The 19,792-nt window shown below is 57.3% G+C and overlaps 1 protein-coding gene across 4 annotated transcripts in view; it reads left to right on the plus strand.

Annotated features, from left to right (window-relative positions):
- The window catches only part of NRF1 (nuclear respiratory factor 1), a 73,688-nt gene that overhangs the window by 19,670 nt on the left and 34,226 nt on the right, over positions 1 to 19,792 (plus strand). For 3 of the 4 annotated variants that reach the window (XM_075599338.1, XM_075599335.1, XM_075599336.1), the window contains exons 3-6: positions 2,393 to 2,507; positions 7,794 to 7,844; positions 17,176 to 17,302; positions 19,004 to 19,144. In XM_075599338.1, the coding sequence (XP_075455453.1) occupies positions 2,393 to 2,507; positions 7,794 to 7,844; positions 17,176 to 17,302; positions 19,004 to 19,144 (434 nt within the window). The remainder of the gene's footprint in view (positions 1 to 2,392; positions 2,508 to 7,793; positions 7,845 to 17,175; positions 17,303 to 19,003; positions 19,145 to 19,792) is intronic. The other variant, XM_075599337.1, reaches the window with a different exon arrangement.

A 19,792-nucleotide genomic window follows, 5' to 3' on the forward strand; every position in this document is an offset into this window, starting at 1 on the left:
CCGCAGTCCTGCCGGGAGCCGCCAGTACGGGACCACAGGAAGTGCGCGGCCCCCACACGGGCGCAGGACCGCGCAGTCCTGCCGGGAGCCGCCAGTACGGGACCACCGGAAGTGCGCAGCCCCCACACGGGCGCAGGACCCCGCAGTCCTGCCGGGAGCCGCCAGTACGGGACCACCGGAAGTGCGCAGCCCCCACACGGGCGCAGGACCCCGCGGTCCTGCCGGGAGCCGCCAGTACAGGACCACAGGAAGTGCGCAGCCCCCACACGGGCGCAGGACCCCGCAGTCCTGCCGGGAGCCGCCAGTACGGGACCACAGGAAGTGCGCAGCCCCCACACGGGCGCAGGACCCCGCAGTCCTGCCGGGAGCCGCCAGTACGGGACCACAGGAAGTGCGCAGCCCCCACACGGGCGCAGGACCGCGCAGTCCTGCCGGGAGCCACCAGTACGGGACCACAGGAAGTGCACGGCCCCCACACGGGCGCAGGACCCCGCAGTCCTGCCGGGAGCCGCCAGTACGGGACCACAGGAAGTGCGCAGCCCCCACACGGGCGCAGGACCCCGCAGTCCTGCCGGGAGCCGCCAGTACGGGACCACAGGAAGTGCGCAGCCCCCACACGGGCGCAGGACCCCGCAGTCCTGCCGGGAGCCGCCAGTACGGGACCACAGGAAGTGCGCGGCCCCCACACGGGCGCAGGACCCCGCAGTCCTGCCGGGAGCCGCCAGTACGGGACCACAGGAAGTGCGCGGCCCCCACACGGGCGCAGGACCGCGCAGTCCTGCCGGGAGCCGCCAGTACGGGACCACCGGAAGTGCGCAGCCCCCACACGGGCGCAGGACCCCGCAGTCCTGCCGGGAGCCGCCAGTACGGGACCACCGGAAGTGCGCAGCCCCCACACGGGCGCAGGACCCCGCGGTCCTGCCGGGAGCCGCCAGTACAGGACCACAGGAAGTGCGCAGCCCCCACACGGGCGCAGGACCCTGCAGTCCTGCCGGGAGCCGCCAGTACGGGACCACAGGAAGCGTGCAGCCCCCACACGGGCGCAGGACCCCGCAGTCCTGCCGGGAGCCGCCAGTACGGGACCACAGGAAGCGCGCAGCCCCCACACGGGCGCAGGACCCCGCAGTCCTGCCGGGAGCCGCCAGTACGGGACCACAGGAAGCGCGCAGTACCCCGCAGTCCTGCCGGGAGCCGCCAGTACGGGACCACAGGAAGCGCGCAGCCCCCACACGGGCGCAGGACCCCGCAGTCCTGCCGGGAGCCGCCAGTACGGGACCACAGGAAGCGCGCAGCCCCCACACGGGCGCAGGACCCCGCAGTCCTGCCGGGAGCCGCCAGTACGGGACCACAGGAAGCGCGCAGCCCCCACACGGGCGCAGGACCCCGCAGTCCTCCCGCGAGCCGCCAGTACAGATTGTTTGGGGCGAACCCCTTGAAGACACCTCACGAGACCGATTGAGCCACGGGTGCTGAAGCAGGGATATCTTTGTACCCTGACCTGTTGGGCAGTCTTGAGGACTAGAGATGAGCACCACTGCCCTGAAACATAACTTACAGATTAAATTATCTTGCATTAAACGGGCAATGGCTGGAAGGGAAGTAGACATAATTATGCCCCTTTACAAAGCATTAGTAAGACCACACCTAGAATATGGAGTACAATTTTGGGCACCAATCCTTATAAAAGACATTATGGAACAAGAGAGAGTGCAGAGAAGAGCCACCAAATGAATAAAGGGGATGGACAATCTAACTTATGAGGAGAGGCTAGCTAAATTAGAGTTATTTACATTAGAAAAGAGGCGTCTAAGGGGGGATATGATAACTATATACAAATATTTTCAGGGACAATACAAGGAGCTTTCAAAAGAACTATTCATCCCACGGGCAGTAAAAATGTGGAATTCATTACCCATGGAGACTGTGATGGCAGATACAATAGATTTGTTCAAAAAAAAGGTTGGATATCTTTTTAGAAAGGAAAGGTATACAGGGATATACCAAATAAGTATACATGGGAAGGATGTTGATCCAGAGAGAAGTCTGATTGTCATTACTGGAGTCAGGAAGGAATTTGAGATATCATTGGATGATATGACACTGGTTTTTTTTGTTTGCCTTCCTCTGGATCAATAAGTAAGTATAGATATTGGATAAAGTATCTGTTGTCTAAATTTAGCATAGGTTGAACTTGATGGACCTACGTCTTTTTTCAGCCTCATCTACTATGGAACTATATAACTATGTAACGGTGAGTGCAAACCTGCATCGTACAGGGGTGCCTGCGTCATTGGGGAATTGTCCCCCTATACCCGTGAGATTGAAGAACCCACTATAAAGGTTTAAGTGGGCAATAGTTTCCTTGTTCCTCAGTCTCCCTTTGGGTTTGCAGGTCCCGTCGGGATGGCCGCTGCAGCCGCCGTGGCCACAGGCAAGAAACGCAAGCGACCTCACATCTTCGAGTCCAACCCTTCTATCCGCAAGCGGCAGCAGACGCGCCTGCTCCGGTGAGTGCTTCCGAGCGCCCGGCGCCCGGCCAGGGACCCACGGAGGGAGGCGCTTCCCATACCCCCTACTCACAACTACATACAGATACAGGGCCAGGTTTACCAAGCGAGGCTTTGCCAGAAGATCGTTTCTGCCGCCGCGAGGTGTTTTAGGCTTGGTGCTGCTTGGTAGATATGGGCCACACATCCAGGTAGCATAGCACAGAGTTTCCACAGCGCTCAGAGGCAGCGACGGCACAAAATGTGATAGTGTCCCACCAGAGGGGACAATAAGGCCGGATACATCTGCACATACTAAAAGTTTATACACGTACACGCACGCACACATACACACACACACACACACACACACACGCACACACACGCACATACTAAATGTTTATACACGCACACACACGCACATACTAAATGTTTATACACGCACACACACGCACATACTAAATGTTTATACGCACCGACGCACGCATACGCACACATACGCACGCACACATACGAACGCACACATACGCACGCACGCACACATACGCACACATACGCACGCACACATACATACGCACGCACACATACATACGCACGCACGCACACATACGCACGCACACATCCGCACGCGCACATACGCCCCCGCGCACACACATACGCACGCACGCACGCACGCACGCACACATACGCACGCGCACATACGCACGCGCACATACGCACGCACACATACGCACGCACACATACGCACGCACACATACGCACGCACACACATACGCACACACACACACACATACGCACGCACACATACGCACGCACACGCACGCACACATACATACGCACGCACGCATACGCACCCTAACCCCAAATCCTGCTGCAGCACAAACCTGCCCCCTCTCCCCCCCCTTACTCACCTGGCTCCGGCGCATCCTGCTGCAGCACAAAACCTGCCCCCTCTCCCCCCCCTTACTCACCTGGCTCCGGCGCATCCTGCTGCAGCACAAACCTGCCCCCTCCCCCCCCTCCCCCTAACTCACCTGGCTCCGGCGCATCCTGCTGCAGCACAAACCTGCCCCCTTCCCCCCCCCCCCCCCCCCTAACTCACCTAGCTCCGGCGCATCCTGCTGCAGCACAAACCTGCCCCCTCCCCCCCCTCCCCTAACTCACCTAGCTCCGGCGCATCCTGCTGCAGCACAAACCTGCCCCCTCCCCCCCTCCCCTAACTCACCTGGCTCCGGCGCATCCTGCTGCAGCACAAACCTGCCCCCTCCCCCCCCTCCCCTAACTCACCTGGCTCCGGCGCATCCTGCTGCAGCACAAACCTGCCCCCTCCCCCCCTCCCCCTAACTCACCTAGCTCCGGCGCATCCTGCTGCAGCACAAACCTGCCCCCTCCCCCCCCTCCCCTAACTCACCTGGCTCCGGCGCATCCTGCTGCAGCACAAACCTGCCCCCCCCCCCCCCCCCCCTAACTCACCTGGCTCCGGCACATCCTGCTGCAGCACAAACCTGCCCCCTCCCCCCCCTCCCCCTAACTCACCTGGCTCCGGCGCATCCTGCTGCAGCACAAACCTGCCCCCTCCCCCCCCCCCCCCCCTAACTCACCTGGCTCCGGCGCATCCTGCTGCAGCACAAACCTGCCCCCTCCCCCCCCCCCCCCCCCCCCTAACTCACCTGGCTCCGGCGCATCCTGCTGCAGCACAAACCTGCCCCCCCCCCCCTCCCCCTAACTCACCTGGCTCCGGCGCATCATGCTGCAGCACAAACCTGCCCCCTCCCCCCCCCCCCCCCCCTAACTCACCTGGCTCCGGCGCATCCTGCTGCAGCACAAACCTGCCCCCCCTCCCCTCCCCTAACTCATCTGGCTCCGGCACATCCTGCTGCAGCACAAACCTGCCCCCTCCCCCCCCCCCCCCCCCCCCCCCCCCCTAACTCACCTGGCTCCGGCGCATCCTGCTGCAGCACAAACCTGCCCCCCCTCCCCTCCCCTAACTCATCTGGCTCCGGCACATCCTGCTGCAGCACAAACCTGCCCCCTCCCCCCCCCCCCCCCCCTCCCCTTAACTCACCTGGCTCCGGCGCATCCTGCTGCAGCACAAACCTGCCCCCTCTCCCCCCCTCCCCTTAACTCACCTGGCTCCGGCGCATCCTGCTGCAGCACAAACCTGCCCCCTCCCCTCTCCCCCCTAACTCACCTGGCGCCGGCGCATCCTGCTGCAGCACAAACCTGCCCCCTCCCCCCCCTCCCCTAACTCACCTGGCTCCGGCGCATCCTGCTGCAGCACAAACCTGCCCCCGCTCCCCCCCCCCCCCCCTTGTGACAGTGGGGGGGGGGGGTTTGTGCTGTCCCACAGACAGCAGAAGCCGTGCGCTGCGCGCGTTGCAAACTCTCCCGTAGACGAGCTCCTGTGTAACATTGCTCCGTCCTCCCTGCGGAGGGGAGCGCAATCCCCTCTCAGCCGCTGTGTGCGCCGCGTGCTAAGTGTCGGCGTACGTGTTTAGCACCTGGTAGTGTAGCCCTTGGAAACGGCATCCTGCCCGTGTCCGGTACATTGCGGTTGGACGTCGCACGGCGAGCAGATTGGACGCGGCGCGCTGGGCCGGCCATTTCCTCTAGTATTGGAGAAGCGGATAATGAATGGATTTTTCTGTCTCGCTGCCATGCAGCACTGCACCGATTACACGGCAGGCTTTTAATCCCTAACCCACAGAGCTTACACTCTAAATATTACCATCTGAGACACCGCATGACTGGCACAATGTCCCATGGATCTCACAGTGAGTCTCTATGTCTGGGCGCTTATTTCACCGCTTTAGGACATTTTGGTCTCGGCCGGTTTTCCGCAACCAAATCTCCGTCTGTGTTTAGCCGCCCCTCGCCGCAGGGACATCTCTCTGCCGCGTCCGCCTAAAAGCCCTAATACTAACGTTGCCCCCTACCCATAAATCCTAACCCCTTCCCCTAGAACCTTTATCCTAACCCCTTCCCCTAGAACCTTTATCCTAACCCCTTCCCCTAGAACCTTTATCCTAACCCCTTCCCCTAGAACCCCTATCCTAACCCTTTCCCCTAGAACCCCTATCCTAACCCCTTCCCCTAGAACCTTTATCCTAACCCCTTCCCCTAGAACCCCTATCCTAACCCCTTCCCCTAGAACCCCAAACCTAACCCCTTCCCCTAGAACCCCTATCCTAACCCTTTCCCCTAGAACCCCTATCCTAACCCCTTCCCCTAGAACCCCAAACCTAACCCCTTCCCCTAGAACCCCTATCCTAACCCTTTCCCCTAGAACCCCTATCCTAACCCTTTCCCCTAGAACTCCTCTCCTAACCCCTTCCCCTAGAACCTTTATCCTAACCCCTTCCCCTAGAACCCCTATCCTAACCCTTCCCCTAGAACCTTTATCCTAACCCCTTCCCCTAGAACCCCTATCCTAACCCCTTCCCCTAGAACCCCTATCCTAACCCCTTCCCCTAGAACCCCTGTCCTAACCCCTATCCTAACCCCTTGCCCTAGAACCTTTATCCTAACCCCTTGCCCTAGAACCCCTATCCTAACCCCTTCCCCTAGAACCCCTGTCCTAACCCCTTCCCCTAGAACCCCAAACCTAACCCCTTCCCCTAGAACCCCTATCCTAACCCTTTCCCCTAGAACCCCTATCCTAACCCCTTGCCCTAGAACCTTTATCCTAACCCCTTGCCCTAGAACCCCTATCCTAACCCCTTCCCCTAGAACCCCTGTCCTAACCCCTTCCCCTGGAACCCCTCTCCTAACCCCTTCCCCTAGGACCCCTCTCCTAACCCCTTCCCCTAGGACCCCTCTCCTAACCCCTTCCCCTAGGACCCCTCTCCTAACCCCTTCCCCTAGGACCCCTCTCCTAACCCCTTCCCCTAGGACCCCTCTCCTAACCCCTTCCCCTAGGACCCCTCTCCTAACCCCTTCCCCTAGAACCCCTCTCCTAACCCCTTCCCCTAGAACCCCTCTCCTAACCCCTTCCCCTAGAACCCCTCTCCTAACCCCTTCCCCTAGAACCCCTCTCCTAACCCCTTCCCCTAGAACCCCTCTCCTAACCCCTTCCCCTAGAACCCCTCTCCTAACCCCTTCCCCTAGAACCACTCTCCTAACCCCTTCCCCTAGAACCACTCTCCTAACCCCTTCCCCTAGAACCCCTCTCCTAACCCCTTCCCCTAAAACCCCTCTCCTAACCCCTTCCCCTAGAACCTTTATCCTAACACCTTCCCCTGGAACCCCTATCCTGACCCCTTCCCCTGGAACCCCTATCCTAACCCCTTCCCCTGGAACCCCTCTCCTAACCCCTTCCCCTGGAACCCCTCTCCTAACCCCTTCCCCTAGAACCCCTCTCCTAACCCCTTCCCCTAGAACCCCTCTCCTAACCCTTTCCCCTAGAACCCCTCTCCTAACCCCTTCCCCTAGAACCCCTCTCCTAACCCCTTCCCCTAAAACCCCTCTCCTAACCCCTTCCCCTAAAACCCCTCTCCTAACCCCTTCCCCTAGAACCTTTATCCTAACACCTTCCCCTAGAACCCCTATCCTGACCCCTTCCCCTGGAACCCCTATCCTAACCCCTTCCCCTGGAACCCCTCTCCTAACCCCTTCCCCTAGAACCCCTCTCCTAACCCCTTCCCCTAGAACCCCTTCCCCTAGAACCCCTCTCCTAACCCCTTCCCCTAGAACCCCTCTCCTAACCCCTTCCCCTAGAACCCCTCTCCTAACCCATTCCCCTAGAACCCCTCTCCTAACCCCTTCCCCTAGAACCCCTCTCGTAACCCCTTCCCCTAGAACCCCTCTCGTAACCCCTTCCCCTAGAACCCCTCTCGTAACCCCTTCCCCTAGAACCCCTCTCCTAACCCCTTCCCCTAGAACCCCTCTCCTAACCCCTTCCCCTAGAACCCCTCTCCTAACCCCTTCCCCTAGAACCCCTCTCCTAACCCCTTCCCCTAGAACCCCTCTCCTAACCCCTTCCCCTAGAACCCCTCTCCTAACCCCTTCCCCTAGAACTCCTTCCCCATACTTCCCTTATTGGAGAAGGCAGCGGTGTAAGGTCCCTCTGCGACAGAACACCGGCGGAGACTTGGTTCACGGGTGTCCGATGCCGTATTTCGGGGGCTAATGCCTCTTTTACTGCCCCCCTAATGTTAGTGTATGCCTGGCCCCTCTAGTCCTTTCCCTACCCCCTATATATATCTTTTGGGGCGTACCCAAGTAATAAGCGGTGGGAGTCTTGCTTAGAGAGAGCTGATGTAACCGGTGGTGTAACACACGCACTCTCTCTTTCTCACACTCCCTCAGCGCTAAGAGCAGTGGCACGCCCCCCCGGGTATCTGGCTTCCATATTCCCATGTAAGGAGAACCGTAAGATGTGGCTTCCTATAGGGCTGCCGGATGTGTGTGAATGTCGTGGCACTGATGGGGGAACCGGGAGGGGGGGGGGAAATGATCTTTACCTCCTGTGAGTCTCATCAGACTGGAAGACCTTTCTAAAGCATGAGGCAGCCCATTCAGAGCGAGCGTGTAGCCGGGAGTGGGAGATCTCTGCCTCTCGGGGGCACTGTGCAGTACTAGAATACAATCTACTCTAGTTATAAACCGCACACCCCGAAGTATAAAACAAATTATAATAGTGTGTGACCCCAGTCACTCACCACAAGGGTCACCTAAACAATACCAAATAGAGATCTTTCTCTCCTTATCTTCCTGTCTCTGGTCTCTGTCTCTCGCTCTCGTCTCTCCTTTTCCTCTCGTCTCTCCTCTCGCTCTCGTCTCTTCCTCTCGCTCTCGTCTCTTCCTCTCGCTCTCGTCTCTTCCTCTCGTCTCTTCCTCTCGCTCTCGTCTCTCCACTCGCTCTCGTCTCTCGCTCTCGTCTCTCGCTCTCGGCTCTCCTCTCGTCTCTCCTCTCGTCTCCTGCTCTCGGCTCTCCTCTCGGCTCTCCTCTCGGCTCTCGTCTCTCCTCTCGCTCTCGTCTCTCCTCTCGCTCTCGTCTCTCCTCTCGCTCTCATCTCGTCTCTCCTCTCTCGTCTCTCGTCTCTCGTCTCTCTTCCCCCCCCTCGTCACCCCACTTGTGTCTGTATCGCGCTCTCGTCTCTCTCGCTCTCGTCTCTCTCGCTCTCGTCTCTCTCGCTCTCGTCTTACTCCCTCTCGTCTTTCCCCTCCCCCCCTCGTCTCCCCCCTTGTGTCTATCTCTCTCCCTCTCTCTCCCCCCTCGTCTCTCTCAGCACTACAATATTTAATTACACATCATATTCTTGTACAATGGTGCTCCATACTCAGATCACAGGTGTACAATGCAGCTATTTCTGAGCCAGTGGGACCGTACCGTCTCCAGAAGCTGGAGTAGCGCCCGGGGTTGTGTGTACCGATGCTCTACAGAGGGGCAACACCATGCCGCAAGGACCACAAACAGGTCAGGATATCCCTGCTTCAGCTCTGGTGGCTCAATCGGTCACTGAGCCACCTGTGCTGAAGCAGGGATATCCTGAAAACTTGACCTGTTGGTGGCCTTTGCGGACAGGCAACCACCGCTCTATCAGTTTATTTTAGCCTAGAGCAACATTGCAGTCGCAGTCTCCCATTCACCTTCCTTTTCCTCTGTTTCCCTGACTCTTCCCACACCCTGCCTTGTTACTTCTCCTGCGCTCCTCTCCCTTCCCACACCCTGCCTTGTTACTTTTCCTGCGCTCCTCTCCCTTCCCACACCCTGCCTTGTTACTTTTCCTGCGCTCCTCTCCCTTCCCACACCCTGCCTTGTTACTTTTCCTGCGCTCCTCTCCCTTCCCACACCCTGCCTTGTTACTTCTCCTGCGCTCCTCTCCCTTCCCACACCCTGCCTTGTTACTTCTCCTGCGCTCCTCTCCCTTCCCACACCCTGCCTTGTTATTGCTTCTCCTGCGCTCCTCTCCCTTCCCACACCCTGCCTTGTTATTGCTTCTCCTGCGCTCCTCTCCCTTCCCACACCCTGCCTTGTTATTACTTCTCCTGCGCTCCTCTCCCTTCCCACACCCTGCCTTGTTATTACTTCTCCTGCGCTCCTCTCCCTTCCCACACCCTGCCTTGTTATTACTTCTCCTGCGCTCCTCTCCCTTCCCACACCCTGCCTTGTTATTACTTCCCCTGCGCTCCTCTCCCTTCCCACACCCTGCCTTGTTATTACTCTCCTGCGCTCCTCTCCCTTCCCACACCCTGCCTTGTTATTACTTCTCCTGCGCTCCTCTCCCTTCCCACACCCTGCCTTGTTATTACTTCTCCTGCGCTCCTCTCCCTTCCCACACCCTGCCTTGTTATTACTTCTCCTGCGCTCCTCTCCCTTCCCACACCCTGCCTTGTTATTACTTCTCCTGCGCTCCTCTCCCTTCCCACACCCTGCCTTGTTATTACTTCTCCTGCGCTCCTCTCCCTTCCCACACCCTGCCTTGTTATTACTTCCCCTGCGCTCCTCTCCCTTCCCACACCCTGCCTTGTTATTACTTCTCCTGCGCTCCTCTCCCTTCCCACACCCTGCCTTGTTATTACATCCCCTGCGCTCCTCTCCCTTCCCACACCCTGCCTTGTTATTACTTCTCCTGCGCTCCTCTCCCTTCCCACACCCTGCCTTGTTATTACTTCTCCTGCGCTCCTCTCCCTTCCCACACCCTGCCTTGTTATTACTTCCCCTGCGCTCCTCTCCCTTCCCACACCCTGCCTTGTTATTACTTCCCCTGCGCTCCTCTCCCTTCCCACACCCTGCCTTGTTATTACTTCTCCTGCGCTCCTCTCCCTTCCCACACCCTGCCTTGTTATTACTTCTCCTGCGCTCCTCTCCCTTCCCACACCCTGCCTTGTTATTACTCTCCTGCGCTCCTCTCCCTTCCCACACCCTGCCTTGTTATTACTTCTCCTGCGCTCCTCTCCCTTCCCACACCCTGCCTTGTTATTACTTCTCCTGCGCTCCTCTCCCTTCCCACACCCTGCCTTGTTATTACTCTCCTGCGCTCCTCTCCCTTCCCACACCCTGCCTTGTTATTACTCTCCTGCGCTCCTCTCCCTTCCCACACCCTGCCTTGTTATTACTTCTCCTGCGCTCCTCTCCCTTCCCACACCCTGCCTTGTTATTACTTCCCCTGCGCTCCTCTCCCTTCCCACACCCTGCCTTGTTATTACTTCTCCTGCGCTCCTCTCCCTTCCCACACCCTGCCTTGTTATTACTTCTCCTGCGCTCCTCTCCCTTCCCACACCCTGCCTTGTTATTACTTCTCCTGCGCTCCTCTCCCTTCCCACACCCTGCCTTGTTATTACTTCTCCTGCGCTCCTCTCCCTTCCCACACCCTGCCTTGTTATTACTTCTCCTGCGCTCCTCTCCATTCCCACACCCTGCCTTGTTATTACTTCTCCTGCGCTCCTCTCCCTTCCCACACCCTGCCTTGTTATTACTTCTCCTGCGCTCCTCTCCCTTCCCACACCCTGCCTTGTTATTACTCTCCTGCGCTCCTCTCCCTTCCCACACCCTGCCTTGTTATTACTCTCCTGCGCTCCTCTCCCTTCCCACACCCTGCCTTGTTATTCTCCTGCGCTCCTCTCCCTTCCCACACCCTGCCTTGTTATTCTCCTGCGCTCCTCTCCCTTCCCACTCCCTGCCTTGTTATTACTTCTCCTGCGCTCCTCTCCCTTCCCACACCCTGCCTTGTTATTACTTCTGCTGCTCTCCTCTCCCTTCCCACACCCTGCCTTGTTATTACTTCTCCTGCGCTCCTCTCCCTTCCCACACCCTGCCTTGTTATTACTTCTCCTGCGCTCCTCTCCCTTCCCACACCCTGCCTTGTTATTACTCTCCTGCGCTCCTCTCCCTTCCCACACCCTGCCTTGTTATTACTCTCCTGCGCTCCTCTCCCTTCCCACACCCTGCCTTGTTACTTCTCCTGCGCTCCTCTCCCTTCCCACACCCTGCCTTGTTATTGCTTCTCCTGCGCTCCTCTCCCTTCCCACACCCTGCCTTGTTATTGCTTCTCCTGCGCTCCTCTCCCTTCCCACACCCTGCCTTGTTATTACTTCTCCTGCGCTCCTCTCCCTTCCCACACCCTGCCTTGTTATTACTCTCCTGCGCTCCTCTCCCTTCCCACACCCTGCCTTGTTATTACTTCTCCTGCGCTCCTCTCCCTTCCCACACCCTGCCTTGTTATTACTTCTCCTGCGCTCCTCTCCCTTCCCACACCCTGCCTTGTTATTACTTCTCCTGCGCTCCTCTCCCTTCCCACACCCTGCCTTGTTATTACTTCTCCTGCGCTCCTCTCCCTTCCCACACCCTGCCTTGTTATTACTTCTCCTGCGCTCCTCTCCCTTCCCACACCCTGCCTTGTTATTACTTCTCCTGCGCTCCTCTCCCTTCCCACACCCTGCCTTGTTATTACATCCCCTGCGCTCCTCTCCCTTCCCACACCCTGCCTTGTTATTACTTCTCCTGCGCTCCTCTCCCTTCCCACACCCTGCCTTGTTATTACTTCTCCTGCGCTCCTCTCCCTTCCCACACCCTGCCTTGTTATTACTTCTCCTGCTCTCCTCTCCCTTCCCACACCCTGCCTTGTTACTTCTCCTGCGCTCCTCTCCCTTCCCACACCCTGCCTTGTTATTACTTCTCCTGCGCTCCTCTCCCTTCCCACACCCTGCCTTGTTATTACTTCTCCTGCGCTCCTCTCCCTTCCCACACCCTGCCTTGTTATTACTTCTCCTGCGCTCCTCTCCCTTCCCACACCCTGCCTTGTTATTACTTCTCCTGCGCTCCTCTCCCTTCCCACACCCTGCCTTGTTATTACTTCCCCTGCTCTCCTCTCCCTTCCCACACCCTGCCTTGTTATTACTTCTCCTGCGCTCCTCTCCCTTCCCACACCCTGCCTTGTTATTACTTCTCCTGCGCTCCTCTCCCTTCCCCACACCCTGCCTTGTTATTACTTCTCCTGCGCTCCTCTCCCTTCCCACACCCTGCCTTGTTATTACTTCTCCTGCGCTCCTCTCCCTTCCCACACCCGGCCTTGTTACTTCTCCTGCGCTCCTCTCCCTTCCCACACCCTGCCTTGTTATTACTCTCCTGCGCTCCTCTCCCTTCCCACACCCTGCCTTGTTATTACTCTCCTGCGCTCTTCTCCCTTCCCACACCCTGCCTTGTTATTACTTCTCCTGCGCTCCTCTCCCTTCCCACACCCTGCCTTGTTATTACTTCCCCTGCGCTCCTCTCCCTTCCCACACCCTGCCTTGTTATTACTTCCCCTGCGCTCCTCTCCCTTCCCACACCCTGCCTTGTTATTACTTCCCCTGCGCTCCTCTCCCTTCCCACACCCTGCCTTGTTATTACTCTCCTGCGCTCCTCTCCCTTCCCACACCCTGCCTTGTTATTACTTCTCCTGCGCTCCTCTCCCTTCCCACACCCTGCCTTGTTATTACTTCCCCTGCGCTCCTCTCCCTTCCCACACCCTGCCTTGTTATTACTCTCCTGCGCTCTTCTCCCTTCCCACACCCTGCCTTGTTATTACTTCCCCTGCTCTCCTCTCCCTTCCCACACCCTGCCTTGTTATTACTTCTCCTGCGCTCCTCTCCCTTCCCACACCCTGCCTTGTTATTACTTCCCCTGCGCTCCTCTCCCTTCCCACACCCTGCCTTGTTATTACTTCTCCTGCGCTCCTCTCCCTTCCCACACCCTGCCTTGTTATTACTTCTCCTGCGCTCCTCTCCCTTCCCACACCCTGCCTTGTTATTACTTCTCCTGCGCTCCTCTCCCTTCCCACACCCTGCCTTGTTATTACTCTCCTGCGCTCCTCTCCCTTCCCACACCCTGCCTTGTTATTACTTCTCCTGCGCTCCTCTCCCTTCCCACACCCTGCCTTGTTATTACTTCTCCTGCGCTCCTCTCCCTTCCCACACCCTGCCTTGTTATTACTTCTCCTGCGCTCCTCTCCCTTCCCACACCCTGCCTTGTTATTACTTCTCCTGCGCTCCTCTCCCTTCCCACACCCTGCCTTGTTATTACTTCTCCTGCGCTCCTCTCCCTTCCCACACCCTGCCTTGTTATTACTTCTCCTGCGCTCCTCTCCCTTCCCACACCCTGCCTTGTTATTACTCTCCTGCGCTCCTCTCCCTTCCCACACCCTGCCTTGTTATTACTCTCCTGCGCTCCTCTCCCTTCCCACACCCTGCCTTGTTATTACTTCCCCTGCGCTCCTCTCCCTTCCCACACCCTGCCTTGTTATTATTTCTCCTGCGCTCCTCTCCCTTCCCACACCCTGCCTTGTTATTACTTCTCCTGCGCTCCTCTCCCTTCCCACACCCTGCCTTGTTATTACTTCTCCTGCGCTCCTCTCCCTTCCCACACCCTGCCTTGTTATTACTCTCCTGCGCTCCTCTCCCTTCCCACACCCTGCCTTGTTATTACTCTCCTGCGCTCCTCTCCCTTCCCACACCCTGCCTTGTTACTTCTCCTGCGCTCCTCTCCCTTCCCACACCCTGCCTTGTTATTGCTTCTCCTGCGCTCCTCTCCCTTCCCACACCCTGCCTTGTTATTGCTTCTCCTGCGCTCCTCTCCCTTCCCACACCCTGCCTTGTTATTACTTCTCCTGCGCTCCTCTCCCTTCCCACACCCTGCCTTGTTATTACTCTCCTGCGCTCCTCTCCCTTCCCACACCCTGCCTTGTTATTACTTCTCCTGCGCTCCTCTCCCTTCCCACACCCTGCCTTGTTATTACTTCTCCTGCGCTCCTCTCCCTTCCCACACCCTGCCTTGTTATTACTTCTCCTGCGCTCCTCTCCCTTCCCACACCCTGCCTTGTTATTACTTCTCCTGCGCTCCTCTCCCTTCCCACACCCTGCCTTGTTATTACTTCTCCTGCGCTCCTCTCCCTTCCCACACCCTGCCTTGTTATTACTTCTCCTGCGCTCCTCTCCCTTCCCACACCCTGCCTTGTTATTACTTCTCCTGCTCTCCTCTCCCTTCCCACACCCTGCCTTGTTACTTCTCCTGCGCTCCTCTCCCTTCCCACACCCTGCCTTGTTATTACTTCTCCTGCGCTCCTCTCCCTTCCCACACCCTGCCTTGTTATTACTTCTCCTGCGCTCCTCTCCCTTCCCACACCCTGCCTTGTTATTACTTCTCCTGCGCTCCTCTCCCTTCCCACACCCTGCCTTGTTATTACTTCTCCTGCGCTCCTCTCCCTTCCCACACCCTGCCTTGTTATTACTTCCCCTGCTCTCCTCTCCCTTCCCACACCCTGCCTTGTTATTACTTCTCCTGCGCTCCTCTCCCTTCCCACACCCTGCCTTGTTATTACTTCTCCTGCGCTCCTCTCCCTTCCCACACCCTGCCTTGTTATTACTTCTCCTGCGCTCCTCTCCCTTCCCACACCCGGCCTTGTTACTTCTCCTGCGCTCCTCTCCCTTCCCACACCCTGCCTTGTTATTACTCTCCTGCGCTCCTCTCCCTTCCCACACCCTGCCTTGTTATTACTCTCCTGCGCTCTTCTCCCTTCCCACACCCTGCCTTGTTATTACTTCTCCTGCGCTCCTCTCCCTTCCCACACCCTGCCTTGCTATTACTTCTCCTGCGCTCCTCTCCCTTCCCACACCCTGCCTTGTTATTACTTCCCCTGCGCTCCTCTCCCTTCCCACACCCTGCCTTGTTATTACTTCCCCTGCGCTCCTCTCCCTTCCCACACCCTGCCTTGTTATTACTCTCCTGCGCTCCTCTCCCTTCCCACACCCTGCCTTGTTATTACTTCTCCTGCGCTCCTCTCCCTTCCCACACCCTGCCTTGTTATTACTTCCCCTGCGCTCCTCTCCCTTCCCACACCCTGCCTTGTTATTACTCTCCTGCGCTCTTCTCCCTTCCCACACCCTGCCTTGTTATTACTTCCCCTGCTCTCCTCTCCCTTCCCACACCCTGCCTTGTTATTACTTCTCCTGCGCTCCTCTCCCTTCCCACACCCTGCCTTGTTATTACTTCCCCTGCGCTCCTCTCCCTTCCCACACCCTGCCTTGTTATTACTTCTCCTGCGCTCCTCTCCCTTCCCACACCCTGCCTTGTTATTACTTCTCCTGCGCTCCTCTCCCTTCCCACACCCTGCCTTGTTATTACTTCTCCTGCGCTCCTCTCCCTTCCCACACCCTGCCTTGTTATTACTCTCCTGCGCTCCTCTCCCTTCCCACACCCTGCCTTGTTATTACTTCTCCTGCGCTCCTCTCCCTTCCCACACCCTGCCTTGTTATTACTTCTCCTGCGCTCCTCTCCCTTCCCACACCCTGCCTTGTTATTACTTCTCCTGCGCTCCTCTCCCTTCCCACACCCTGCCTTGTTATTACTTCTCCTGCGCTCCTCTCCCTTCCCACACCCTGCCTTGTTATTACTTCTCCTGCGCTCCTCTCCCTTCCCACACCCTGCCTTGTTATTACTTCTCCTGCGCTCCTCTCCCTTCCCACACCCTGCCTTGTTATTACTCTCCTGCGCTCCTCTCCCTTCCCACACCCTGCCTTGTTATTACTCTCCTGCGCTCCTCTCCCTTCCCACACCCTGCCTTGTTATTACTTCCCCTGCGCTCCTCTCCCTTCCCACACCCTGCCTTGTTATTATTTCTCCTGCGCTCCTCTCCCTTCCCACACCCTGCCTTGTTATTACTTCTCCTGCGCTCCTCTCCCTTCCCACACCCTGCCTTGTTATTACTTCTCCTGCTCTCCTCTCCCTTCCCACACCCTGCCTTGTTATTACTTCTCCTGCTCTCCTCTCCCTTCCCACACCCTGCCTTGTTATTACTTCTCCTGCGCTCCTCTCCCTTCCCACACCCTGCCTTGTTATTACTTCTCCTGCGCTCCTCTCCCTTCTCACACCCTGCCTTGTTATTACTTCTCCTGCGCTCCTCTCCCTTCCCACACCCTGCCTTGTTATTACTTCTCCTGCTCTCCTCTCCCTTCCCCTCCACCTGTTCCCACATTTTTCTTCAACCTCTTTGTAATCTATTACTTGGCAGTTATGGAGTCGCCCCCCCAGCTGCCTGTAAGCTGGACTCAAATGTGCATTATTTGTTCTGGTCCAGGATAAGATTGCCCATTTCTACATGTTACTATTTGACCTAAGACTGAGTTCCCCCACAGTAATCCTGTAAGTAAGAAGTCCGAGGCCCAGTAATACAAAACTTCCAGCTGCACAATACATTCCCTGCCTGTTGCTGTTGCAGACATTAAAATGACTCGTCCAAATGTCCCCATCCTCTTAATTATAGTTGAGGGTTTATTTTAAACGTTGGTTCAACATGAAATCTGAAATGCTAGTATGGGGATGTCGGGAGTCAGCCATCTTTGATTTGTGATGTCATTTATGACCCTGGAAGTATCAGGTGCTACGGTGCATTGAATTTCGGTACTGATCCGTCTGGCTTCTGCTTATTCTGGTGCAGCACAAACCTGTACTCCATTACTGCCCATCACAGGCGGCCGCCTCCTGCCTTTTTGAATAGAATGAGGCTACCGTTGAATTCCGGCGTTTCTTTTGTCAAGCTCCCGTAATACGCGTTTATATTCTTGAGTGCGTTGTGGTCCCATCTTTAGCCAGGCTTTGAGCTTCCGATATGCACTTGTGTCTCATCCACCTGTCTCCCGCGCTCTCCCTGATTCCTGCCACCTCCGTACCCTCCTGTCCTGACGCCACGTCCTTTCTGTCTGTTTACTTTAGGAAGCTGCGGGCGACCCTGGATGAGTACACCACCAGGGTGGGGCAGCAGGCCATCGTCTTGTGCATCTCCCCTTCCAAGCCCAACCCCGTCTTCAAAGTGTTCGGAGCGGCGCCGCTGGAGAACGTGGTGAGGGTCCTTTTCAGTTCATCGGCAGGTTCTCCGAGTTGAATGTTTGGGGAGACACGCTCGCACGCCCTGAGGCCTCTGGTTCCAGAGAGATCACATTTGTAATGTCTTCTTCTCCGGGGAAGACACATGTTGGGTATGAATGTGCTGGCAAACCAGTCGGGAGAGGTCACCGGCGCCTGTCACGTCCCAGGAGACACTGCAGCGCTCAGTTTCATGTCACATCCCAGGAGACACTGCAGCGCTCAGTTTCACATCCCATCCCAGGAGACACTGCAGCGCTCAGTTTCACGTCCCAGGAGACACTGCAGCGCTTAGTTTCACGTCACATCCCAGGAGACACTGCAGCGCTCAGTTTCACATCCCATCCCAGGAGACACTGCAGCGCTCAGTTTCACGTCACATCCCAGGAGACACTGCAGCGCTCAGTTTCACATCACATCCCAGGAGACACTGCAGCGCTCAGTTTCACATCACATCCCAGGAGACACTGCAGCGCTCAGTTTCACGTCACATCCCAGGAGACACTGCAGCGCTCAGTTTCACATCACATCCCAGGAGACACTGCAGCGCTCAGTTTCACATCACATCCCAGGAGACACTGCAGCGCTCAGTTTCACATCACATCCCAGGAGACACTGCAGCGCTCAGTTTCACATCACATCCCAGGAGACACTGCAGCGCTCAGTTTCACATCACATCCCAGGAGACACTGCAGTGCTCAGTTTCACGTCCCAGGAGACACTGCAGCGCTCAGTTTCACGTCACATCCCAGGAGACACTGCAGCGCTCAGTTTCACGTCACATCCCAGGAGACACTGCAGCGCTCAGTTTCACATCACATCCCAGGAGACACTGCAGCGCTCAGTTTCACATCACATCCCAGGAGACACTGCAGCGCTCAGTTTCACATCACATCCCAGGAGACACTGCAGCGCTCAGTTTCACATCACATCCCAGGAGACACTGCAGCGCTCAGTTTCACATCACATCCCAGGAGACACTGCAGCGCTCAGTTTCACATCACATCCCAGGAGACACTGCAGCGCTCAGTTTCACGTCACATCCCAGGAGACACTGCAGCGCTCAGTTTCACATCACATCCCAGGAGACACTGCAGCGCTCGGTTTCACCGGCCTCCGTTGTAGGTGCCCATAACCGCTCCGCTCGGCTAGCAGGGATCGCGTGATTGCAGCTGTTCCAAGGTCCCGCGAGCCAATAGGAAGCCGTGACATCATCCAGGGAGGCTTCCTATTGGCCCCCGTGACGCGGGAGCGTTAAACTTTTGTTGGTTTCCTGTTGGGCTGCAGTGGGAATGCGGGGGAACGGCTCCACACGGCCTGCGCAGTGCCAGCTTCAGGTGTATGTCATATGAAGGGTTAATAATTTCCCAGCTCCAGTGCGAGCTTCCGGTGTATGTCATATGAAGGGTTAATAATTTCCAAGCTCCAGTGCGAGCTTCCGGTGTATGTCATATGAAGGGTTAATAATTTCCCAGCTCCCCCTGCGCTCTGCCACTGGATGGTGTTGCTTGAGGTTGCATCATTCTTACCTGTCTGTCATCAGAGAGGTACAACAATGTGTATATATATTTAGCCGGCAGCTGTGGCGCTATCCCACGGGGCTCCCCGGTTACCCAGCGCTGGGAGGCTGCCGGCCACGCTCTTGTGATTACCGCTGCCGTGCCGCTGTCTCCCACAGGTCCGCAAGTACAAGACCATGATCCTGGAGGATCTGGAGACCGCCCTGGCTGAGCACGCTCCCGTCCTGCAGGATATCAACTCCGACCTGCCGCCCCTCAACATCGACGGCATCCCGGTGTCCGTGGACAAGATGACGCAGGTAAGCAGGAGAGGCCGCGTGCGCCGGGCAGTGCCGGGTATACGGAGAGCAGCCGGGACCACGCGTAGCACCGAGTGCATTATCCCCCGCACTGCAGGAGGACCCCCGAGAGGTCTCGCCTAGCACTTACCCCCACAACGGCTCTCTCCAAATAAAAGCCACGGTTATGTATTGTTCATGCTGGAAACGAACCCGTAAACGCGCACAGAGACCTGGTCGTGCTGCAGGCCGGTTCAGGTTTAATAACGCGGGCCTCAAACCTATCTCTTGTGTAGAAGGAAATGGCAGCCGGGTTAAAGGAGGCCTGCAATGTACGGCCTTGTATATTCGTGGTACTGAAAGAAGGAAAGGACCACTGGGGAAAGCATTTCCTTCACAAGCCACATCTGTAATGTACAGGAAGTCCTCAATATCCAACGTTTCACTTTACAACGAATGGCGTATCCAACGCTTTACAATGCCGCCCTATGGGCTGTTTTTTGACGCCGGAATGCGTTATCCCAACGCTCAGTGCCACTGATTAACATGGGACTCGCTTTACAGCGGTGTCACTATCCAACGCTACTTCCAGAGCGGGTTCCGTTGGATAACCGAGGACCGCCTGTATTTATTGTGGGTGTGGGGGTGGGGGTGTGGGTGTGTGGGTTT

This window comes from Ascaphus truei, chromosome 5 (assembly GCF_040206685.1).
Source record: "Ascaphus truei isolate aAscTru1 chromosome 5, aAscTru1.hap1, whole genome shotgun sequence".
NCBI lineage: Eukaryota > Metazoa > Chordata > Amphibia > Anura > Ascaphidae > Ascaphus > Ascaphus truei.